The 18748-nt window shown below is 48.5% G+C and overlaps 1 protein-coding gene across 1 annotated transcript; it reads right to left on the reverse strand.

Annotated features, from left to right (window-relative positions):
* Positions 1 to 3957: 3957 nt before the first annotated feature.
* LOC122941752 (L-xylulose reductase-like) lies at positions 3958 to 14187 on the reverse strand. The gene is made up of 8 exons (XM_044299164.1): positions 14033 to 14187; positions 13866 to 13963; positions 8012 to 8166; positions 7848 to 7890; positions 7672 to 7771; positions 6443 to 6507; positions 5338 to 5455; positions 3958 to 4319 (listed from the first exon to the last, which is right to left on the reverse strand). The coding sequence occupies exons 1-8, from the start codon at positions 14082 to 14084 to the stop codon at positions 4216 to 4218; spliced, it is 735 nt and encodes a 244-aa protein (XP_044155099.1). The 5' UTR covers positions 14085 to 14187; the 3' UTR covers positions 3958 to 4215.
* Between the last annotated feature and the right edge of the window lie 4561 nt (positions 14188 to 18748).

The following is an 18748-nucleotide window of genomic DNA, read 5'->3' on the forward strand; positions in this document are numbered from 1 at the left end:
AAATCCAAGAACAAGGCTGAGGTCAGGGTCAGGAGCCAAAACAGGAAGGACAGCGCAAGCAACACAAGCCAGGATAGGGTGTAAACCTCAATCAGAAGGTAAGGGCATGGCGATTCTCCTTTAAATAGGCTGCCGCTTTTGCACCCTGATGCCACTCTTCATCCAGAAGAGAAGAGCCAAGGGCAGGAACCGAGGCAATAGCTTAAGAAGCGTCCATCTGCACAGTAACCACAGACGTCAGCTCGGGCTGTTGCCTAACCTGGCAGTGTGAGTAACACTTTACTTGCATTTGAAAGGGGTCGTCCATCGTTCACAATTCCCCTCTATGAATATTCGGGACTGGAAAATGTGATTTCTAAAATGAATCTCAGTTCTAGATTACTGACGTAGGGCTCAGTGTTTAGAGGGTCACCATTGTGTACTAGTCAGGGTGAGGATGTAAATAACATTATAGAAGAGCATTATATATAATTGTTTTCTTGAGCTAGCAAGACATTGACACCATATTCCCCACATCATGAACTGAAGCCATAAAGCGACCCCAGTCAAGCCTTCAAGAACGGGAACTGGTTGTACAGATCACCTGTCCGGTGAGGCTCATGGTCTGTGATATATTGCCGAAGTTAATTATATCAGGTATAGCCGGAAACAGCTGGAGCACGCCCAGGCTCCATTAACTATAATAGGAACCAGTGGGGATCCGGCCTGTTTTCAGCATAGTTAATAGGGTTAAAAAAAGACGTAAGTCCATCAAGTTCAACCAAAGGATAGGTGGGGACACGAATCCCAGAAGGAAGTGAGACTCAGATTTCTACACGTTTTCATCAGCAATAATGTCATTTACTTTCAAGAATTCATCTAAGCCCTTTTTAAAAGTCTACTCCTGCTGTGACCACGTCCTGAGAAAGTGCCAGGATTCAGCCTGACAAACAGTGGTGCTTGCACTGGTTTTTGTCCGGCAGAATCCCAGCGCGCATGCCAGGAACAGGCCTGATTTTTATCCTTGCTGGGTCCCATTATAGTCAATGGGCTCCTGTGGGGAAAGGCAGTATTGGGCTCTGCCGGTTGGTTTTAATGCTAGTGTGAAACTAGCCTTACTCTATAAAGTATGATACAAGCTGCCAAGATAAATATAAAATAATAACTGGGCACTCAAAGGGGTCAAATTAAAAGCAATTTATTATAATAAAACAGTGATAGTAATATAGTTAAAAATATTAACAGCAATCCTATGTGGTAACCTCCAAATGGACAAAAAAGGGGTCTCTGAAGACCATGCAGTGTGTAACTATTAGCAGCATTCAAAAATCCCCCAAAAAATTGAATACCTAAGTATAATACATAAAATCGATTGTCCCATAAAAACAATTCGAAAATATGTGCAATACAAAGAAAAGTAACAGTCCAATGATAATCAAGAGCGTTGGTTCCTCCAAACCATATGGTATGTGGCTAAGTACATAAGAGTTACATAGGAGTTATATTCGGATCCTTCAAAAAGTAGACAAAGCTGTCTTCAATATTCGAGAGTAACTAATAGTTAACGGTTATTCGTATGAGTTAGCGGTGTCCCGCTTTCCAGGAACTCGATAAAATAGACTCTAATTGCTGGTCTTATTCTTGTATTATTTCGAATACAGTCTTAACTAGAATATCATCCGATATCTATTACTTTGTGAGAAGTATTACACTTTAAAACGATTGTTGAACTCACGATTTGGCGTCCTCACCACTTCTCTCTCCCACAAGCTGCCAAGATATCAAAGTTAAAGGGGTACACTTACTGCTTCAAACCCTCTCTGCTCTAGTGCCACCACTCCAATCCTTCCCTGCCACTGAAACCATAAAGAGCTAGAAAAAACAAAGATGGGCGCCACATAGAGTAATACTGCCAAGCTGAGGCCACTGATCACATGCCATATGTCATGTAAACAAAGCCTGGTGGATGGGACTGGAGGTGCTGGAGCGGAAACGTTTGAACCGGTAAGTATAACTTATTATTTTAACCTCTTCTCCGCCATTTCAGTTGGAAAACCCGTTGGCACAAGCAGGTTTTACATTTCTAGATGACGGACATGAAGCGCCAGAGACATTTACCAGCTCAGCATAGCTGGGGCAAAGTTCTTGGTCCTTTTACAAAATGTTTGACAAACACTTCACTGGACAATCATTAGCTGAGCTCATATGCAAAAAAAAAGGACTACATGGAACTGTGAAAAGTATTTGCCCCCTCCAGATGTCCAACATTTTTGCATCTTTGTCCCACATACAGTGATGTATTGTTTAACTTTATTAACCTTAGTCATTCCGCAAAAAGAACATTTTGACCTTTTAGTGCATGTCACCCATATGCTCAAGTCACTACCCCCTTTTTTCCCCCACTTTAGACATTTAGGGCATTGTTCCTCAACTTAAGTCCTCAGGGTCCACCTGCCGGTCATGATTTGAGAATATCCCACAGGATGAATACCTGTCGTAAGTCGTGATGCACTGACACTAATTATATCTCCTGCTCAATACTAAGGAAATCCTGAAAATATGACCGGCAGGTTGACCCTGAAGACTAGAGTTGAGGAACCCTGATTTAGGGCACATTCACATGATGGTGGGCTGTACTCACTGTTGCCTTGCAGCGCAGGAGTCTTGGGTTTGAAGCCGACTAAGGACATCTGCATGGAGTTTGTATGTTCGCGTGGGTTTCCTCCAGGTACTCCGATTCTGCCACACTCCAGAAATATTGTGATTCATTTGCCGCAGTGGGGACAGGTGAGTGACGACGCTCTACGTACAACGCTGTGGAATATGTCGATGCAGTATAAATAGGTAAATTAAATAACCACTGCTGGGACCCTCATATATAGGGACAATGCGGCTTCTTGACTCCGTTCTGTCCAACAGGCGCATGCAGAGAATGAATGATGGGGTGTCCACAGATATGTGCGCAGCTTGTTTGGCTGATTCCCTATCTCCCATACACTACCAAGGGAAGGGATGCATGTAAAAAGAAAAAAATATATATATATTTTCATGCATGAACTGCTTCGAGAATCTAAAATGTGATTTTCTAAGATGTTTTGTCTTTTTGGATGTGTTCTTGCTGCATCATTCAGTCATTTTGGGTAGGTTGGCCACACCACTCATCCTGGTCCAGTTTTGGTTGACTGCTTCCTTCTCAGGGTAATGACTGAGATTCGCTGGAGTTTCAGTGTCTTAGGAGCTGTTCACACTGCATCTTTTGCAGGCAAGATTTGGTGCATTCATGCAGTCGAGGTTTATTGCTGCAACCGCATCAAGAAAAGGCATGTACTTGCTTGGTGCAGTTGTAGCTATAAACCACGGCTTCCCATTAAAAACAATGGAAGATGGTTTCCACGCTGCCCGCAGCTTTTTGGCACGGGATCTGCTCCAGATTCTGCCTGGAAAAGCTTCAGCAACAAAATCTGTAGTGTGCGAACGCACCCTGTGATGCTTTTTTTTCTGCTACAGATTTTCCTGTTCCGGATGATTTTGAATGAAAAGGTGGACATCCATGGGCATTGCTGCTCCAAATCTATGTGACTGACTTTGTGAGTCCCATAGATGCTCAAACACCACCAAATCCAAAACTCCTCCAGGGATCAGGACCCTCTTTCTACTGATTAGTAGGGGTTCCAGCAGTGGGGACCCCAGTGATTGTACATTGAGTACCTAGGTGATAAGTATTTTTTGAGGAATAACCCCTTTAAAAACCACCTGTTTCCCCTCCGTCCTCCTATCAAAAGGAGAGAAGATGGCTGGTCTGTGGAGGCCATATTGTCCATCTTCTCCAGTCTCTGCTCGGAGACTCCATACTCTTCCAGTAATGATACAGTTAGGAGAGAAGGGACTATACATAATACATCTAACCACGCCAGCCTGATCCTTCGCTGATCCGTTCCTCCCCGAGGTAGAAATATACACAATTATCCAGGCCTCAAAGTGTTTCCAGTAATGGTTTATTGATCGGCTCATAAGGCAGGCAGGGCAGCGATCAGCTCGCTGATGCTACACATGAATGTTGTCCTGGCTATAATCACATTTCCTCTTGTCGGGACTAACAAATATATCCAGTAATGAGAGCGTATGGCAGAATATCTTCTAGCTGCAGCATCCAGGATTCTTCTACAGCATAAGGGGCAGAAAGGGAGAAGGCACATGACGAGTTTCTGCCAACCTGAGGAATCGGTTTTCTCTCGATCAGGTTACCAGGAATCCTCCATCCACAGGGAGGCAGGAGCCGGTGATCATGGTACTTTTATCACTGAGCAGGAAGAGAATGCTGTGAACCACCTCGTCCACCTCTGGAATACAGCGAGGAACATGACATAAGCTGCCTGTACACTTGACCATGCCGTCAATCCAAACACAGCCCAGATTTAATTAGTAATCGGAAACAGCTGGATGTGTACCAGCTTCTACAGTACATTTAAAGTGCATTTTCCATGTCATAAAGGGATGGCATATCACTATGATCATGTGGGTCTGACCACTGGGTCCCCTACCGATTCTGAGAATAAGGGATTCTGAATAACCTGTGTGCAAGGAAGAGACCACAGCAGGAACATTCAGTCTCAGCATCTCAAAAGGTTGGGCCTCCACCCAAGTGATGACATATCCTGGCGATGTACTATCACTTTATGAGATGGGAATAATCCTTTACACACAGATTTGGACAGAAATGGACAAGACAAAAGCTGAACTCTGCATTTTGAGAAATTAAGCATTGAACATGACAAACTCCTGACCTGGAATGCCATTGTTCTCTTGAAGATCACCTGCTTTTATGCTGAGGTCCTCTGAGAAATCTGAGGATCTAAAGGTTATGGTAATTTTGCCTCCTCCGACCACTCCCTCTTACCTTTTTAAAAAAAAAATCTATATGACTTAATAGCAAATATGGAGAAACCTCTTTAGTTATGGGTCAAAAATGTTGAATGGGGATTTTCCAGCAGTTTTATTGATGACCTGTTCCCCACCAACCAGTTGTTGAAGAGGACTCAGGCCCATTGAAGTAAACGAAAAGAACTGCAGTACTAGGTACAGCCAACTGGACTGTACCTGGATAAACAAGGGGTCAGTGTTCTTCATTCTGCTGATTAGATGAGTACTCGGGGGTCAGGCACTCACCAATCATACTCTGAGGGCCATCAATAGAAAGGCCTTGAAAACCCCTTTAAAGAAAATGGTTCAGATGGATAAGTTGTCCTATTAACAGTTAGTGAGGAGGTGCACCCACTGAGTGCCCTTGGTAGCAAGTGCACGGGCAATGTATATTATATTTAAGGTTTCTGAAGATTTTTTTCATCAAGGAGTACTTACCGGCAAAGCGACCTAATGGGATCCGATTCAGCATTGGGGCAGCTTTGTGAGCGTCACTCCAGTTAGCACGTCCCATGTCAGTCATGACTACGGTGGGATTCACACAATTAACACGAATCTACAAACATATATTGTATAAGAGGAAGGGTCCACTGAATGTTCCCTGTATAAAGAACTTAAATGTCCACTTTCCTAGAGCTACCCCAACCGAGGATGTATCTAAGGACTGGTCTAAACACGCTGCTAGTAAAGATAACGACCTTCATCTTAATGCGGAACCCTTTGCCATTGTAAGTTTTAGAGAGTGCCTACAGGTGGCCAAACTCATCAGATGGATGTCAGCCAAAGCCACCGATTTCAGCAGAACCGACCATCTTAGGCTACTTTCACACTAGCGTTCGGGCGGATCCGTTCTGAACGGATCCGCTCATAATAATGCAGACGGAGGCTCCGTTCAGAACGGATCCGTCTGCATTATATTAGCTAAAAAAAGCTAAGTGTGAAAATAGCCTCGGACGGATCCGTCCAGACTTTCAATGTAAAGTCAATGGGGGACGGATCCGCCTGAAGATTGAGCCACAGGGTGACATCTTCAAACGGATCCGTCCCCATTGACTTACATTGTAAGTCTGGGCGGATCCGCACGCCTCCCCACGGCCAGGCGGACACCCGAACGCTGCAAGCAGCGTTCAGCTGTCCGCCTGTCCGTGCGGAGGCGAGCGGAGCGGAGGCTGAACGCCGCTAGACTGATGCAGTCTGAGCGGATCCGCTCCATTCAGACTGCATCAGGGCTGGACGGCTGCGTTCGGGTCCGCTCGTGAGCCCCTTCAAACGGAGCTCACGAACGGACCAGCGAACGCTAGTGTGAAAGCAGCTTAATGTGTAGGGACATATCCAAACGTGCATTCAGCCAACAGCTTTATAGGGTGTATGGCCACATTTGGTTATTTTGCACATTCTTTGGTGGAATAGGTTCTGACGGCTCATTAACAAACATGGTGACTGACAATGCCGGTTTTCTTGTGGAAGCCTGGAGGTGTCACGCAGAAGGTCTGGTATTAGTATGTGTGGTCACATGAATTCAGTACTAAAAATGGATATTCACCTTTTTGGGTCCCAGTTCGAGAGCCATCGTCTTTGTTAACATGTCAAGAGCTCCTTTGGTGGCGCCTGTGGACTCCCAAGATGAAAAGTTATTTCTAAATGCATCATTTTTAATAGAAAGTCTGAGACTGAGTTTCTTCCATCCTGATACGGCACTGCAGCTCCTTTATACTGAGGATCAGTGGTGGCCCTCACCAACTAGTAGGTGATGGTAAATCCTAGCAATGTGACTAAGTAGGACAATATGTTTTCACTAAGGAAACCTAGAAGATCCTCTGGTAGAGAAGAGGCACTAAATTCCCCCTCCCAACCTATGGGGAGAAGGAGGAGACTGTTGGAGAATGTGGAGCCCGCTCAGCAGTCATCAAACACTGACACTTGTCATGTGTTCCTTTGACAATTTCTCTTAGAACAAGTTGAGGAGCCACAGAAATTGCTACACATGAACCATCTCAGAACTTCTGATTGCTCAACGGGGTATTCTAGGGAACACGGGAGAAATTTAACGGGTGCAAATTCATGACTAACCTCTATTAGTCAATTACAGTGGAACTTCTTTGAGACAACCGCCCAAAACTTCACTGAAAAATGGCCTTCTATACAGAGATCTCTTTTCAAAGAAGCTGACCAGTGTTCACAGGAGATGATGTGGCTGGAAAACTGTCACATGTGGTCTCAATAAAGGGGTGGTCTTCTTAAGAGGTGATCTATGACGCTACGAGGGCTCAAAAGCACCGACGCTACGAGGGCTTAAAAGCACCAACGCTACGAGGGCTCAAAAGCACTGACGCCAGGCGGGCTAGAAAGCACTGACGCCAGGCGGGCTAGAAAGCACTGACGCCAGGCGGGCTAGAAAGCACTGACGCCAGGCGGGCTAGAAAGCACTGACGCCAGGCGGGCTAGAAAGCACTGACGCCAGGCGGGCTAGAAAGCACTGACGCCAGGCGGGCTAGAAAGCACTGACGCCAGGCGGGCTAGAAAGCACTGACGCCAAGCACTGACATCCCACAGGTGATGCCTTTTGTACTATTCATCATAGCTGTAAAATATTCATAATTACATCATTATGGGACATGATGTCACTGAGACTTACAAGGTACATGCGACTGGCAGAGACCAGTGTGGACAATACCAAATATATTTAATTGATTTTATCTGTATATTACAGTTAGGGGAGTGGGGGGTTAAACTCCAGAAAACCGTGCTGCTCCTCTATACCTATATACTTACAATAGACAGAGTGGTCCTGTAATGCGACTTGTGATGCCTGGCTGGACACATTGACGATTGCGCCCCCAACTCCGCGCTTAATCATGTGACGGGCAACAATCTGGTGGGGATAGAGGGGGCATTTAGAATGGGGACATGATTTCTCTGTAGTGTGCTAGACTATAGGGATGACTTACCTGTGACACCACGACAGTAGCTCTCACATTCACATCAAAGCTCCTAGAAAACAATAGTGTAAACGTAAGATGTGGAACGGGGTCATACTGAGCGCCACACGCATGAGGGCCCGGCACTAAGGCCAGTTAGATATTATGTATGTGTACACCAGATGAACAGTTACCTGTCAAATGCTTCCTGTGTAACGTCAAGAAAGGGCTGCAGTAAAGCAACACCCGCGTTATTCACCAGAAGGTCCACTGCCCCGATATTACTCAGGGCGGCCTCTGTCGCTGACCAGTCCCCCAGGTCCACGCACACAGTCTCCACTCCTGGGCACTGCGGGGAATAGAGAGGATCTGATATATGACCAGCAGGGAGTCTGCCACCCATGGCCATCGCTGCAAGGCGCTGACATCGTGTTTTGATTAGTGTTGAGCGTGAATATTCGAATCGCGAATATCGCCACTTCGAGAAATTGCAAATATTTACAATATAGTGCTATATATTCCTATTCACGAATATGCTAATTTATCGCAAATTTTTTGCGAATTTATTGCGAATATCGGCACTTAGCAACATCCCTAGCAACCAATAGGAAAGTTGCCTACCCCTTAGTGTTGATCACGAATATTCTAATCGCGAATATATTACATTGCCGATTTTTGCAATCAAGTAAATAATGAATGGAGATCACAAATTCTCGAATTTGTGAATTCATGGCAAATATTCGGCCAAAAATTTGCGAGATATTACAAATTCGAATATTGCCTATGCAGCTTATCACTAGTTCTGATGTGAACAGTCACCTAAACGTGAAGGTAAGTTAAGTGACCTCCAGACTATTGTGCAGCTGCTTATGAGTCACCACCGGCAGAGGACTCTTGTGTGGTCGGTCCACCAGGATGGTCATGTTCTGTATATTTCTAGGGGGCATGTACTGTATAAGGCCCCATTTCACAGCCGTGTGTGGGCCGTGGAACCGCGGCCTGGATCCCTCTTGAGAGCAGGAGCGCACGGCGTCACTGGTTGCTATGACGCCGTGCGCTCCCTGCTGCCGGCACAATACAGTAATACACTGGTATAGATCATACCAGTGTATTACTGTATTGCGGCGGCAGCAGGGAGCGCACGGCGTCATAGCAACCAGTGACACCGTGCGCTCCTGCTCTCAAGAGGGATCCAGGCCGCGGTTCCACGGCCCGCACACGGCTGTGAAACACGGCCGTGTGCATGGGGCCTCACTCAGGACGTTATACCAGTAGTCATCTGCAGAGCCTCGCCCCATCTACTCATCAATCGTATACGCTGATCGTACAGTATCAGACCAGTGTGTACCCCAAGACATGGCCTGTACCCCCTGCAGTACACAGGTTGATAGCATAGGATCTCCACTGTCAGGAGGTAGAGGTATTACCACAGGCTGTAGATCGCTGATCTCCGACCTAGAGAAGGATAAATGGGGGCGAGCTCAGGTATAACATGTTCTGGGGTATAACATACCAGGCTCTAGAGGGCAGCACAAGCCTGTAATCACCCCAATATATGAATATATAATACTTACCGGGCTGGCCTTTCATCTCTGGCCACTAGACTGTATGGGGGAGATTTATCAAACTGGCTTAGTTGCCCCAAGCCACCAATCAGATTCCACCTTTCATTTTTTCAGAGCTCCTTTAAAAAATGAAAGGTGGAATCTGATTGGTTGCTATGGGCAACTAAGCCAGTTCTTCTTTACATCAGTTTTGATAAATCTCTCCCTATAGTTTAACGAGTAATTACCTCCTGGATCACTACAGAGCGGTATGTGATTCTGATTAGCACTCTAGCCTCTAGAGAGCAGTATTTGTAATTATCTCCCAGGCCCTCCAGAGGGCGGTATTATACTTTCATTACTTCCAGGATTCTTCAGAGGCCGGTAAAAAACTTTCATTACCTCTGGGGTCTGCCAGACAGTGGTGTAACACTAGCATTACCTCTGGGGCCTTCTAGAGGGCAGTATAATACTTTAATATCTTTGTGGGCCTCCAGAGGGTGGTATAATGCTGACATTACATCTGGGAACCTCTAGAGGGCAGTTTAATACTTTAAGACCCCTGGGGGCCTCCAGGCAGCGATATAATGCTTTCATTACCTCTAAGGGCCTTTCAGAGGGCAGGATAATACTTTAAAACTTCTGGGGTCATTCAGACAGCGATATAATACTGACATTACCTCCGGGGCCCTGTACAGGACAGTATAATATAACTCCTCAGGTGCCGCACCCGCCTCCTGTATCTGTAAGAGGACCTTTCATGGGTCCATACTTTATGAACTAAGTAGCAGGACATGTAGAGCGGTGCCCAGGGATCTCCCGCACTTACTATTATATCTGGGCGCCGCTCCGTTCGCCCACTGTGGCCCCCATTACCGTCTCCCATGCTGTATGCTAATTACTACTATGGGAACACCAGGGAGGAGACATCAGGGAGAAGAAGTTGATTTCTTTTTTTCTCCCTGGCTGTGACACTCTGCGCAGTGACGCTCTACATGTCCTGCTACTTAGTTAATAAAGTCTGGACCCATGAAAGGTCCCCTGGTTAATTATCATTGGTGGCACAGTGGCCACAGTCCCTACTCTCCTCCGCCAACTCTCTCCTCATTGGTAGCAGTGGCTGACCGGCATCACAGTTGAAAGGAATGCTCTCCTTCCTTCCCGCTGTACGGCCGCATGCTGTGTGTGATGTGCGCGTCAGGCACGCATGTGCCTGGCGCCTCCACTCCTCTGTATTGCCGCGGCCCGGCAAACAATCTTCCAGGGCCCGATCCTGGGCCGCGGCCTGGCGGTTTGGGGCCGCTGCTCTAGAGGACGGTATAATACTACATTTACCACTAGGAACCTCTAGAGCAGACATCCTCAAACTGCGGCCCTCCAGCTTTGCAAAACTACAACTCCCAGCATGCCCGAACAGCCTACAGGTATCAGCCTACAGCAGGGCATTGTGGGAGTTGTAGTTTTACAACAGCTGGAGGGCCGCAGTTTGAGGATGCCTGCTCTAGAGAATAGTATAATACTACAGTTTTACCTCAAGGGACCTCTAGAGGGCAGTGTAAGGCAACAGTTACCTCTGGGGCCCTCTAGAGGACAGTATAACACGGCAGTTACCTCCAGGGCCCTCTAGAGGGCAGTATAACACGGCAGTTACCTCCACCAGGGCCCTCTAGAGGGCAGTATAACACGGCAGTTACCTCCACCAGGGCCCTCTAGAGGGCAGAATAACACTACAGTTACCTCCAGGGCAATATAACACTACAGTTACCTCCATGGCAATCTAGAGGGCAGTATAACATTACAGTTACCTCTAGTGCCCTCTAGAGGGCGGTATAACGCTACAGTTATCTCCAGGGCCATCAAGAGGGCGGTATAACACTACAGTTACCTCCAGGGCCTTCAAGAGGGCTGTATAACACTACAGTTACCTCCAGGGCCATCTAGAGGGCGGTATAACACTACAGTTACCACCAGGGCCCTCTAGAGGACAGTATAACACTACAGTTACCTCCAGGGCCCCATAGAGGGCAGTATAACACTACAGTTACCTCCAGGGCCCTCTAGAGGGCAGTATAACACTACAGTTACCGCCAGGGCCCTCTAGAGTGCGGTATAAAACTACAGTTACCTCCAGGGCCCTCTAGAGGGCAGTATAATACTACAGTTACCTCCAGGGCCCTCTAGAGGGCAGTATAATACTACAGTTACCTCCAGGGCCCTCTAGAGGGCAGTATAATACTACAGTTACCTCCAGGGCCCTCTAGAGGGCAGTATAACACTACAGTTACCTCCAGAGGGCAGTATAAAACTACAGTTACCTCCAGGGCACTCTAGAGGGAAGTATAATACTACAGTTACCTCCTGTGCCCTCTAGAGGGTGGTATAACACTACAGTTACCTCCAGAGCCCTCTAGAGGGCAGTATAACACTACAGTTACCTCCAGGGCCCTCTAGAGGGTGGTATAACACTACAGTTACCTCCAGGGCCCTCTAGAGGGCAGTATAAAACTACAGTTACCTCCAGGGCCCCCTAGAGGGCAGTGCAACACTACAGTTACCTCCAGTGCACTCTAGAGGGCAGTATAACACTACAGTTACCTCCAGAGGACAGTATAATACTACAGTTACCTCCAGGGCCCTCTAGAGGGCAGTATAACGTTACAGTTACCTCCAGAGGTCAGTATAATACTACAGTTACCTCCAGGGCCCTCTAGAGGGCAGTATAACACTGCAGTTACCGCCAGGGCCCTCTAGAGGGCAGTATAATACTACAGTTACCTCCAGGGCCCTCTAGAGAGCAGTGCAACACTACAGTTACCTCCAGGGCCCTCTAGAGGGCAGTGCAACACTACAGTTACCTCCGGTGCCCTCTAGAGGGCAGTATAACACTACAGTTACATCCAGAGCCCTCTAGAGCAGTGTTTCCCAACCAGTGTAGCTCCAGCTGTTGCAAAACTACAACTCCCAGCTTGCCCGGACAGCGTTTGACTGTGCGGGTATGCTGGGAGTTGTAGTTTTTCCAGGGCCATCTAGATGGCAGTATAACACTACAGTTACCTCCAGGGCCCTCTAGAGGGCAGTATAACAATACAGTTACCTCCAGGGCCCTCTAGAGGGCAGTATAACACTACAGTTACCTCCAGGGCCCTCTAGAGGGCAGTATAACACTACAGTTACCTCCAGGGCCCTCTAGAGGGCAGTATAACACTACAGTTACCTCCAGGGCCATCTAGATGGCAGTATAACCAGGCATGGGATCCAGCCGGTTCTCTCCGGTTCTGCCGAACCGTTTGTTAAAATTACAGGCGGTTCGCAGGACCGGTGAGAAGCAGGGATCCCGACCCGGTCCTGCAGCTGCGCCTGCACCAGTGGCGTAGCTATAGGGGTGGGGGCGGAGCGGAAGCCGAGAGGAGAGGCCCTGTGTGACGCGCACTGTGCAGGGCAGCTGGGCAGGCGAAGTGAGGAGGGGCCGGGGGAGCGGCTTCAGTTGAGGTGCGACGCAGGACTTAGTCACGTACCTCACTGTGACCTCCTGCGGCGGATCTCGCGAGATGACGCGATGACGCGGCGCGGGAAGGCACAGTGAGCGAGGCATTGGTGACCGCCTGTACCAGGATGCCACAAGCTGTGAAGGAGAGAGAGGTAAGTATTAATTATTTCTCCTAAGCAGGTGCCTACTCCACCTTCCCCTCATCCTGACCCAATGTTTAGATTCTTTTAGCCAAACAAGAGTTATGGATGGGGTTGATGACAATATTTAAGGTGGCCACACACAGGGAAACACATCTATTTTGCCCACAGAGTAAGAGCAGCTTTTTTAAGCGGTACTCCACTATGTAATGGCCCCCTCTTTATTATTAATATAATGGCCCCCTCTTTATTATTAATGTAATGGCCCCCTCTTTGTTATTAATGTATTGGCCCCCTCTTTATTATTAATATAATGGCCCCCTCTTTATTATTAATGTAATGGCTCCCTCTTTGTTATTAATGTAATGGCCCCCTCTTTGTTATTAAAGTGGGGGCCATTATATTAATAATAAAGAGGGGGCCATTATATTAATAAAAAAGAGGTGGTCATTATATTAATAATAAAGTGGGGGCCATTACATTAAAAATAAAGAGGGGGCCATTATAATAATAATAAAGAGGGGGCCATTATATTAATAATAAAGTGGGGGCCATTATATTAATAATAAAGAGGGGGCCATTACATTAAAAATAAAGAGTGGGCCATTATAATAATAATAAAGAGGGGGCCGTTACAGTAATAACAAAGAGGGGGCCTAAGGCTTTTTAAAAGTTGAGTGGTATGTGTGTAGTGTATATATAGTGTATTTGTGTGTAGTGTATATATGGTGTATGTAAATATGTCGTGACTGTGTTGCATATATATGGTGTATGTAAATATGTGTCATGACTCGTGACGCGCTGCGTATCCACCGCTGAGTAGGGAACCTGTTGTTAAAAATTTGAATCCCACCCCTGAGTATAACACTACAGTTACCTCCAGGGCCAGGCTCTGCAGGTCTTCGGGGCTCCGGCTCACTGCGATCACCTCGGCTCCCGCCGCCTGCAGCGCCTTTACTGTGCTCCGCCCGATCCCTGCAGAGAGAAGCCTCTGTCAGTCACCGGAACGGCGGCAATGTCAGCCCCTCCGGTCCCGGCACTCACCCTTCCCTGCCCCGGTGACCAGAGCTCGCTGCCCCGTGAAGCTGATCTCCATCCTGGCAGTGTGTGGAGGAGGAACTCGGGTGTTTATTAACTTCAGCAGTGGAAAATGTCAACTCTGCAAAAAAAAAAAAAAAAAAGGAGCAGGAAGCGGAGAGCAGCCCCCGGGCACAGCCACCCCGCCCCCCGCACTGTACACGCTCTGCTGTGCGCTGCATTAACACTTTCAGGACCGTGGACAAGAATGCTGGGGTATTTCAGGCACTAGGACGAGCACACAGTGACAGGACAGTGACAACAGATCTCGCAGCGGATTGGTCACAACACCTGTCTGATCGCTGTGATTGGTCAGTCAATCCAGACTGACCAATCACAGCTAAAGGCGCCTATTTCAACTCCGATCTCCTCAGTTTTGTCATTACTGTTACTGTGCTGAGGAGATGGAAAGTGGGTGCTATAAATCCTCAGCAGCACACGCCTAATTGCTGCAGCCTGACATTCCCCCTCAGTGCACTTAACCCTCCCCCCTTTGCAGCCCTGAGGAGAACAGAGCTGTGGGTTAGTCTGCCCTTCCCCCTCAGCTGCAGAGTTAACCCCTTCAGTCCCCCTCACACATCCATAGCCCTTCCTTAGTGCTCCCTGATGTTTGGGGAGCTGTGCCTGCCCTCCCCTCTTAGCTACACTTAGACTAGGGCTACACGACGACATGTGTTGCGCGACACATAGGGCACAACTACACTGCGACAATATTTTTCGTAATGATAGTCTATGGTGTCGCACTGCAACATGCTGCGACACGACAGTAGCAAAAAATCCATCCAAGATGGATTTTTCTGCAACAGTCGCAGTGCGACACCGTAGACTAGCAGTATAAAAATTGTCGTGCGACAAAATGTCGCAGTGTAGTTGTGCTTTATGTGTCGCACGAATTATTGTCGTCGTGTAGCCCTAGCCTTAGTCCCCCTCAGATACCCCTTCGCTAGTTCTGTGTGACCTGTGAATAAGAGGAAAATAAAACACACGTTTCAACCGCTGTTGATACCGTATTCAGGAGAAAATGGGCAACAAATTGTGGGGTTCAGGTTCCCTTTTACCTCTTTTGAAACTGAAAAATTTGGGGAGAAAGTGACATTTTCGGGTAAAAAAATAAAAATTTTCACAGCCGTATGTTTCTAATTTCTGTGAAACGCCTATACTCATTCAACCCCTTGAAATATTCCTTGGGGGTGTAGTTTTCATAGTGGGGTGAATTTTTGAGGGTTTTCTCTTTGGGGTGACACAGTGGGTTAACAGAAATGGCGCGGTGTTCAACAGGCAGGAAATGCTCAAACCCACATGCAGGTGTGCATGTATATACCGAGGAGCAAATCCTGCACTTGTGGCCTGTTGCTAATGGCGATCCCCAGCAAAAATGCATACAGTGGGGGAAGCCTGCGGCTGACCACAGGTACCACAATAGACATCCTACACAGGATAGCAAATGTGTGGATGTGATAAACAGTATCACAATCTAATAACAAGGACAGGTGCACTCTGCGGTCTTAGGCTAGTTTCACACTAGCGTTCCGTCCAGCCCTAATGCATTCTGAATGGATGCGGATCCGCTCAGACTGCATCAGTCTGGCGGCGTTCAGCCTCCGCTCCGCTCAGCAGGCGGACACCCGAACGCTGCTTACAGCGTTCGGGTGTCCGCCTGGCCATGCGGAGGCGTGCGGATCCGTCCAGACTTACAATGTAAGTCAATGGGGACGGATCCGTTTGAAGATGCCACAATATGGCTCAATCTTCAAGTGGATCCGTCCCCCATTGACTTTCAATGTAAAAGTCTGGACGGATCCGCTCAGGCTAATTTCACACTTAGCTTTTTTTTGCAAATATAATGCAGACGAATCCATTCTGAACGGAGCCTCCGTCTGCATTATTATGATCGGATCCGTTCAGAACGGATCCGATCGAACGCTAGTGTGAAAGTAGCCTTACTAAGGTGTTAAAATTGAGAGATTAGCCAACATGTCCTACTGTGGAGGACATGTCTGAGCCCAAGCACCGCGCCAAGGTTTCTCAAGTAGCTCGGGACCTAACACTCACTTACCTGTGCCGTATTGGCAATACCATGTGAGGACTGACTCACAGACCACTCACCAGTTACCTCCAGCATGTAACTGTCATGGTCTTACCTTCTGACTGTTCTCCTTCGTTTGACATGTGCTGGCGGCCATCTTGGTTTCTGGGTTTCTTGTAGCCTCCCACCCTGCGGCTTCTCCTTCCCACTGGGAGGAGCTGGATGCCTAGCTCATATATATAGGAGGTCTGTGGCTTCAGTTCCTTGCTTGGTCCTCCTGTGTTCACATGCTTCTAAGACTGCTGCTGCTTCTGGTTCCTGATCTTGGCTTCGTCTGACTACCCTGCTGGTTCCTGATCCAGGCTTCGTCTGACTACCCTGCTGGTTCCTGATCCAGGCTTCGTCTGACTACCCTGCTGGTTCCTGATCCAGGCTTCGTCTGACTACCCTGCTGGTTCCTGATCCAGGCTTCGTCTGACTACCCTTCTGGTTCCTGACCTCTGGCTTCGCAAGACCCTGCTTCGGTTTAGCCATCCGTTTGGACTTTTGCCTTACAGCTTGATTTTCAATAAAGCCTTCTTATTTCCACTTATCTCTTGTTGTACGTCTGGTTCATGGTTCCATGACATTAGGACCAAGCCATGAATTCTGACGGTACAGGGCCATCCTCGCTACCTACGCTGGTTGCCAGACTTGATCAGCAGGATCACCTGTTGGGTCGGTTCGCTGTGGCGTTGCAAACCCTGCTTGAACGCACGGCTCATTTAGCTTCCGTTGCCGATGGGTCGGTTGTCGCTCCTGGGCCCGCTCCTACTGCCGCTCCGGTTGTTGCGCCAGAGTCTACCCCGACACCTGTTGCTGCGCCTGCGGTGTTTCGGGGTATGACCGGTTCTGCCCCCCTTCCACAGCGCTTTGGGGGAGAGCCAACTCAGTGCCGAGGTTTCCTTAACCAGGTGGGCATTTATTTCGAGTTGCTGCCACATGCCTTTCCTACTGAGAGATCAAAGGTGGGCTTCTTGATCTCGCTGCTCTCGGACAAGGCCTTGGCCTGGGCCAGCCCTTTATGGGAGAACAACAATCCGGTGGTTGCCGAGTTTTCCGGTTTTGTTGCTTCTCTTCGGAAGGTATTCGATGTGCCGGCTCGTGCTGCCTCTGCTGCGAAGCTCCTTATGTCCATCAGACAGGGTTCACGATCCGTAGCTGAATACGCCATTGAGTTTCGTACCCTGGCAGCAGAGGTGGGCTGGAATAATGAGGCTCTGGTCGCTGCTTTCTCTCATGGTCTCTCGGATGCCTTGAAGGATGAGGTTGCAGCTAAGGACCTACCAGTGGAGCTCGAGTCCCTTATTTCTTTCCTGATTTTGATTGACACCAGACTCAGGGAGAGACCTTCCTTTAAGGAGAGCCTGCGGAGGTCTTCTAACAGATTGGCGCCTACGTTTGCTGTCCCACCCGTGCCTCCCTCTCCTCCCACGCCTCCTGGGGATGACTTGTCTGGGGGTGAACCCATGCAGCTGGGGTTTGCTCGCCTGTCCGAGGGGGAGAGGGTACTCCGGAGACGCGAGGGCCGATGCATGTACTGTGGACTCGGTGGGCATTTTCGGTTGGCATGCCCGAACCGTCCGGGAAACGCTCGCACCTGAGATCCTGTCGGGGGCAGATCTTGGGTGGAGTCTCCTCGTCCCCGGTTTCCCGTGTTGACAAACCACTGATTACTGTTGTCCTCTCCTGGGTCGGGGGCTCGGTGACGACCCAGGCGTTGGTGGACTCTGGTGCTGGTGGTTTGTTCATTGATAGTGTGTTCGCTGCCGCCAATTCCATTCCTCTGCAGCCTCGAGGTTCCCCACTGGCTCTTGAGGCGATAGACGGCAGACCCCTTCTGCCGCCACACGTGACTCAGGAGACCCTTCCAGTGGGGATGGCCATTGGTGCCGTTCACAGAGAGTCGGTCTGTCTCCAGGTTATTTCGTCTCCACACTACTCGGTGGTCTTGGGGTACCCCTGGCTCCAGAAGCATAATCCGACTTTCGATTGGAGATCGGCCGAGATCCTCTCGTGGTCACCGCAGTGTGGGGCTAGTTGCATCCATGGGCCTGTCAAGTTGCTGTGTACTTCCTCGGACTCTCTGTTGCCTCCTGAATACGAGGAGTACCGGGATGTATTCGATAAGGTGCGTGCGGTTGCCCTACCTCCGCACCGCCCATACGATTGTGCCATAGAGTTACAATCTGGTGCCGTTCCTCCTCGTGGCAAAGTCTATCCACTGTCGGTAGCGGAGAATGAGGCCATGGAGGAGTACGTGAGGGAGGCGCTTTCACGCGGACACATTCGCAAATCCTCGTCCCCGGCAGGGGCTGGATTTTTCTTTGTGAAAAAGAAGGGCGGTGAGTTGAGGCCTTGCATCGATTACAGGGGTCTCAATCGCATCACGATCAAGAACGCTTACCCGATACCCTTGATTTCCGAGCTGTTCGATCGCCTCAAAGGGGCCACGGTCTTTACCAAACTCGACCTGAGGGCGGCATATAACCTGGTAAGGATCAAGGCGGGCGATGAGTGGAAGACCGCGTTTAACACCAGGACCGGTCATTATGAATCCTTGGTTATGCCCTTTGGGTTGTGCAATGCGCCCGCAGTCTTCCAGGAATTCATCAACG

Source organism: Bufo gargarizans, chromosome 6, assembly GCF_014858855.1.
Source record: "Bufo gargarizans isolate SCDJY-AF-19 chromosome 6, ASM1485885v1, whole genome shotgun sequence".
NCBI classification, from domain to species: domain Eukaryota; kingdom Metazoa; phylum Chordata; class Amphibia; order Anura; family Bufonidae; genus Bufo; species Bufo gargarizans.